The sequence below is a fragment of the Malus domestica genome, chromosome 13 (assembly GCF_042453785.1).
Source record: "Malus domestica chromosome 13, GDT2T_hap1".
NCBI lineage: Eukaryota > Viridiplantae > Streptophyta > Magnoliopsida > Rosales > Rosaceae > Malus > Malus domestica.
In genome coordinates, this window is record NC_091673.1 from 27,769,979 (window position 1) to 27,777,343 (window position 7,365).

A 7,365-nucleotide genomic window follows, 5' to 3' on the forward strand; every position below is an offset into this window, starting at 1 on the left:
TCGTATGAGAAGTTATTTCGAATTGTTGGTTATGTGTTTAAATTAACGTTTTTATAGTTGTTTCGCATATAGGTGACACCTATCCCGAGGACGAGCGCATCCAGGGACGTCACGGGGGTTACGACCCATCGACTTATCAGTGAGTGGGCAGTTTTGTTTTCGTATTACCTATATACTACTGTTTTTCCCAAAAAATGCAATTATATGAAAATATGTTTTAAAATGCCATGCATGCAATCGATGAGATATTTGAATTGATAATTGATGCATATATATGTGAATTGACGCTGTTGACGCACAGGTGAGTTTTTACATTATTCATACGATTTATTTTATGTGAATTGCATTGGAAGCTCATAACCTGCACCCTAGGTGTTAGTGTTTATAATATTCACTACACCGCACGCTCGCCTTGGATCCAAGTAGGTGGATGTCGTACAGACTACTAGAGGTGGTTCCGACATGCCAGTCGTACAGACCATTAGAGGGGTTCCGACTGGTAGGTGACCTTAGATTATGTGCACAGATGATTGATGAGAGAAGCACTAGAGCGTATTATTTCACCATCTTAGTCGTACAGACTACTATAGGTAGTTCCGACTTATGTGCAGTGTAGTGCCGTACAGGTCACAGTTAGTGACTCTGGCAGGGCCGTACAGGTCACAGTTGGTGACTCCGGCTGGATGGGATAGTGAGCTATAGAATCAGCCGTACAGGACCACTGTAGGGTCTCCGGTTGATTTATTATTTCACCTAAGTTATATTGATGCATTCATATTATATTTTGGCATGGCATGGCATATTCTTTCTGAGATGTTATGTTGATAGATGGTGAGCGGAGTTTTGATGATATATGTATATATACGTTTATATACTATTTTTTTTGGAAAGTATACAGGTTTTACGGTGAAGGGTTAGAAACGTTTTAAATGAAATGCTTTTGGAAAATCTTTGGTTTTACTGACCCACTCATCTTTGTTTTACGCCCCTCCAGGTTCTAGTTAGCAGTTGGTGGCTCACGAGGTCTTTTTTTGCATTCTGACAGACGTTCTGCATGTAGGACTCACCTGCGGGTGTTGTACTTTAATTATGGTCCTACTTGACTGCACTTATACCTACGCTCTGAATTCATGTGTTTTACTTTATAACTCTCTCTTGTATGCTAGTAGGTTATTCTGCTAGTGGTTGGTTTAAATTCCTTCATATTTCTGTTATATCTTGCTTTCGTGTCGCACTTTTGGCTACGTCACGCTCACGTGACGGCCAGCACGCCTTGATTCTAGGATCGGGGTGTGTCAATTTGGTATCAGAGCCTAGGTTGCAGTCCTGTATAATTATTAATGCTCTAATGATCTTTTGATGTTTTTTGTCAGAATTATGCTGCCTCGTAGGGAACGTAGGGAATCCCGCCGTACTCCTGAACCTAATTTCCCTGATATCACTCAGTTAGGGGAAGCAATGGCCCAGGCTCTTCAGAATACAATTCGTCCTCCTCCCCCTCCTCAGATGACGCCCCTAGAGACTATGTACAATTTGAAATTGGATCGTTTTATGGGTAATGAAGGTCATGAGGGGGCAGAGAAATGGCTAGACCATATTGAGAAGACGTTTCAGGTGATGGAAAGTCAGGGGAACTTTCCTGCTAATAGGTGGGTTGAGACCACTACCTGGTTTTTGGGCTGAGAGCCAGTAGCTTGGTGGGAAAATCAGACTAGGTTTATGTCACCTGAGACGGCTGCTGACTGGAAAGTATTCAAAGAGAACTTTATGAAGAGATTTGTCCCTCCAGAATACATCGATCGTAAAAAGCAAGAGTTTACTCGATTGAAACAAAGGAATATGTCAGCACATGAGTACTACAGAAAGTTTACTGATTTGTCTCGTTATGACCCTGATACAGCTGGTAATCAGGTAAAGATGCTTCGACGTTTCAAGTTGGGAACTAAGAGAAAATGGCGGACTTTTGCCAGTGCACTTCCCTGCGCCGATTATCATGAGTTTTTCGAGATTTTGGTTAGGATGGAGGACTCCGATAATCTTCCCAGTGACAGTGAGGATGACGAGGACAAGAATGATGGTCAGAAGAAGGATGATAAAGGTAAGGGTATCTCCATTCCAGGACCTCGTAAGACACAGAATTTTAAGAAGAGTGGAGCGAGTTCGAGTTCTTCTAGTGGAGGATATAGTATTACTGGCCCGAGGAGAGGTGGTGGAAGATTTTCTGGTGGACCCAGATTTCAGAGGCAGAGGGATTCCGGTGGTGCTGGTGGTTCTGGTGCTCCGTGGTGTCGCCGTTGTAATTTTCGTCATCATGGTGAGTGCAAGAGAGGTGGTGGTGCTTGTTATGCTTGTTATGCTTGTGGACAAATGGGACATCGGGCTTCTCACTGTCCCCAGGGTCAGCAGAGACCTCAGCAGACCACTATGCCACCTCCAGCGCCGATTCAGCAGAGCTTTGGACCAGGCAGTTATGGCCAGTCGGGTCGTGGTGGTGCTTACCACTACTAGGGGGATGCTGCTCCTTATGCTTCCGGACCTTATCAGTATCCCCATGAGCCTTATTCTCAGACGGGGTATTCCCAGGACCTTGGGGGTTATTCTTCTTATTCTTCCATGCCAGCTGATGGATCTCAGTGGCATCAGGGAGGCCAGCCCCGTCAGGGAGAAGTTGCTGCTGGTGGTGCAGGATCATCTAGGCAGCCTAGTCAGTCAGGCCAGGGACGTACTTCTCAGGGGCGAGGTAATCAAGGCATCAGAAGTCGTGATGGACGACAGCAAGCTTAGGGGCGTGTTAATCACATCTCACTGCAAGATGCTCAGAACCATCCAGATTTGATCATGGGTACGTTAAATGTTCTTGGTCACTTTGCTAGAGTTTTGATTGATTGTGGTGCTACGCATTCTGTGATTTCTCATACGTTTGCTCAAATGACTCAACCCCACCCTTCACCTCTAGGATTTGATTTAGAGTTTGCCATGCCTAGAGGAGATAAGTGTTATGTTGATAGTGTGTATCTTGGGTGTCCAGTGTTGGTAGAGGGCGTAGTTATGCCAGCTGATCTTATTCCATTAGATATTGTGGATTTTGATGTGATTCTCGGAGCAGATTGGTTGCATTATAATCGTGCCCATATTGATTGTTATGGGAAATCAGTTACTTTTTATCGCCCTGGACTACCCGAGGTTACTTTTGTGGGCCAAAGAAGTGGGGTGAGACATGGTGTTATTTCTGCCATAAGAGCAAGGAAGTTATTATCGAAGGGTTGCCAAGGATATTTAGCACATATGGTGTTAAATGATGTTGTTCCTAGCAGTGTGGAAGAAGTTGGTGTGGTCAGGCATTATCCTGATGTATTTCCTGATGATTTGCCGGGGTTGCCTCCAGATAGAGATGTGGAATTCTCTATCGAATTGCTTCCAGTTACAGACCCTATATCTCTAACTCCTTATAGAATGGCTCCAGCTGAGTTGAGAGAATTGAAAATTCAGTTACAAGAACTACTTGATAAAGGTTTCATTCAACCTAGTTCGTCACCTTGGGGAGCTCCAGTATTATTTGTGAGAAAGAAAGATGGAACTCTGAGATTATGCATTGATTATAGGCAATTGAACCGGGTAACAATTAAAAACCGTTATCCATTGCCTCGCATCGATGATTTGTTTGATCAGCTGAAATGTGCGTGTGTATTTTCTAAGATTGATTTGAGATCTGGTTATTATCAGTTGAAGATTAAAGATGAAGATGTACCTAAGACGGCTTTCAGAACCCGTTACGGACATTATGAATTTCTGGTTATGCCATTTGGGTTGACTAATGCGCCTGCAGCTTTCATGAGGCTAATGAACGAGGTATTCCAGCAATATCTTGATAAATTTGTTATTGTTTTTATTGATGATATTCTGGTATACTCTAAATCTAAAGCAGATCATATCCGACATCTTAACTTGGTATTAAAGAAATTGAGGGAACATCAGTTGTATGCCAAGTTCAGTAAATGTCAGTTTTGGTTGACTAAAGTGGCATTTTTGGGGCATGTTGTATCAGCACAAGGAATTCAAGTAGATCCTCAAAAGATAGTAGCAGTGGAGAATTGGGAACAACATCGAACCGTCACTTAGGTACGAAGTTTTCTTGGTTTGGCAGGTTATTATCGACGGTTTGTTCAGGACTTTTCTATGATTGCTTTGCCGTTAACGAAGTTGACCAGGAAGGATGTTAAATTCGAGTGGGATGAGAATTGTGAACGGAGTTTCCAGCAATTGAAATATTGCCTCACTTATGCTCCAGTATTGGTACTCCTTGATGATAGCAGTAATTTTGAGATTTACAGTGATTGCCTATGCTTCTCGACAGTTGAAAAATCATGAAAGGAATTATCCTACTCACGATCTTGAATTGGCAGCCATTGTCTTTGCTTTGAAGATTTGGAGGCATTATTTATATGGTGAGAAGTGTAAGATCTTCACAGATCACAAGAGTCTCCAGTATCTATTTACTCAACATGATCTTAATCTTCGTCAGCGAAGGTGGATGGAATTGCTGAGTGATTATGATTGCACTATTAAGTATCATCTGGGTCGTGCTAATGTGGTAGCTGATGCACTGAGTAGGAAACCTCAAGGTCGACTCAATGCTTTATATGCTTGTCGTGTTCCCCTTCTTGCAGAACTAAGGGCAACGGGAGAAAGTTGGAGTTGGAAGATCGAAGCGGAGCTTTTCTTGCTAGTTTTCAAGTCAGGCCAGTTTTGGTTGATCATATACTCGAAGCTCAGATGGTGGATGAGGAAATTCAAGAAATGGTTCAATTAAGAAATGAAGGGAAAAAGAAAGACCTTAGGATTCGAGAATCAGATGGCATGCTTATGCAGGAGAACAAAATGTATGTACCGAATAATGAGGAATTAAAAAAGGAAATTTTGGATGAAGCGCATTGTTCAGCTTATACAATGCACCCAGGAGGAACTAAGATGTATCATACCATTCGACCATTTTATTATTGGCCGGGTATGAAAAGGGAAATTGTAGATTATGTAAGTAGATGTATTATTTGCCAGCAAGTCAAAGCAGAAAGAAAAAAGCCTTTTGGGCGAATGCAGCCACTTCCCGTTCCCCAGTGGAAATGGGAAAATATAACTATGGATTTCGTATATAAGCTTCCTCGTACACGAAATGGATTCGATGGTGTTTGGGTGATTGTGGATCGACTTACCAAGTCAGCGCACTTCATTCCAGTGAGGGAAAAGTATCCTCTAAATAAATTGGCTAAGTTGTTTATCACGAAGATTGTGAAGTATCATGGAGTTCCAATAAATATTATTTCTGATCGAGACCCAAGATTTACTTCTAAATTTTGGGTAGCTTTTCAGGAAGCTCTTGGTACGAATTTGCTTTACAGCACTGCTTATCATCCTCAAACTGATGGGCAATCAGAAAGGGCTATTCAGACGTTGGAGGATATGTTGAGATCTTCAGTGTTACGGTTTGGTGATTCCTGGCATGATCGCCTAGACTTGATGGAATTTGCCTACAATAATAGTTTCCATTCGAGCATTGGGATGTCACCATTTGAGGCACTTTATGGTAGGGCGTGTCGTACGCCATTGTGTTGCTCTGAGGTTGGTGAAAGAGTGTTAGAAGGCCCAGAGATTGTGAATGAGACTACTCAAAATATTCAGGTGATTAAGTCCAACCTGAAAGTAGCCCAGGATCGACATAAGAGTTTAGCGGATCGACATGCTACTGATCGAGTGTATGATGTGGGTGATTGGGTATTTTTTGAAATTGTCACCTTGGAGAGGTGTGGTACGATTTGGGAAAAGAGGAAAGTTAAGTCCTAGGTACATAGGACCCTATGAGATCATTGAAAGGATTGGTGAAGTTGCCTACAGGTTGGAGTTACCTCCGGAGTTATCTAAGGTTCATAATGTGTTTCATGTCTCTATGCTTCGACATTATATTTCTGATCCTTCACATGTAATCCCTCCTCAACCGCTAGAGATTAATCCGGATTTGACGTATGATGAGGATCCAATCACTATCTTGGATTGGAAAGATAAGGTTCTAAGGAATAAGACGGTGAGCTTGGTAAAGGTGTTGTGGAGGAATCATTCTGTAGAAGAAGCAACCTGGGAGACAAAAGATCGAATGAGAGAGATGTACCCAAGGTTATTCTATGGATATTAAGCGGTTTATTTGGTTGTGGGAATTTCGGGGACAAAATTCTATAAGGAAGGGAGATTGTCACAGCCCGTCCCGAAATTTTTTTATCGGGAGTGCGAAATGACGAAAATACCCTTGACGGGTATTAAGGTACGTGTTTGACATATGTATATATTTTATGGACTAATTATCATCCCTAAACTTTTGGAGAAAATTGAGTTGTAAATTTGTGTGGTTAGGGATTGAAGTGAGATTGTTTTGGTTGGAACACACCCTCACACACGGACTCACCTGTCCTTCCCCCTCTTCCCCGTGTCTCTCTCTCTCCTCCCTCACGTCTTTCTCACTCTCTCTCACCCTCGATCGTACGGACAACACCAAAACCCTCCAAAACTTCGTGGATCGAAGCAAATAAGGTATGATTCTTCACCCTCTTGATGTTCTAAGTTGATTGATACTAATTTTAGGAAGTGAAACCCTCGGAATCGTTGTGAAACCCTAACCCTGAAAATGTGCACTGTTCATGCACATGTGAAATCTTGCATTTCAGGGAATTTCAAGCTCACAGTGAGCTTAAGGACATCCTCACGAGCTTCGGGGTACTTCGTTGGTGATATTTGGACGTCGGAGGACCGAGAACGAAGGTTCTCAAAAATTTATGAACTATCGTGCTTCCCCAGGTAAAATTTAGTGAATTTTAGACCTTCAAACTAGTCCATCGTGATTCTACATGTTGAGGGCTTCAAATTGATATAAAATTCAAAGAAATCGGTTGAGAAACGAAGGAGAACAAGCATTTTTAAAACTCGCCAGAATTCGGCCACCGGAAAAAAACCAGTCCGGCGACTGGCTGAGGAAGATGATGCGCGAGGGGGCGCGTAGGCCCGTGCCACCCACGGCGCGTGAGGGCGTGTGGCAAGCCTAAAAATTTTCCTAAAAATTCCTCGACGTCCGTGACGTCGAGTAGGTCGATGTGGTATATTCATATACCCAAATTGAGCATCGTATGAGAAGTTATTTCGAATTGTTGGTTATGTGTTTAAATTAACGTTTTTATAGTTGTTTCGCATATAGGTGACACCTATCCCAAGGACGAGCGCATCCAGGGACGTCACGGGGGTTACGACCTATCGACTTATTAGTGAGTGGGCAGTTTTGTTTTCGTATTACCTATATACTACTGTTTTTCCCAGAAAATGCAATTA

At 42.5% G+C, this 7,365-nt stretch overlaps 1 protein-coding gene across 1 annotated transcript; it reads left to right on the forward strand.

Annotated features, from left to right (window-relative positions):
- The first annotated feature begins 2,613 nt into the window (after positions 1–2,613).
- On the forward strand, positions 2,614–6,184 carry LOC139190914 (uncharacterized). Its single transcript, XM_070811404.1, has 7 exons — positions 2,614–2,740; positions 3,029–3,110; positions 3,315–3,511; positions 4,404–4,527; positions 4,668–4,880; positions 5,397–5,798; positions 5,890–6,184. Exons 1-7 carry the CDS (start codon positions 2,614–2,616, stop codon positions 6,182–6,184), a joined length of 1,440 nt encoding a protein of 479 aa, XP_070667505.1.
- The last annotated feature ends 1,181 nt before the right edge of the window (positions 6,185–7,365 follow it).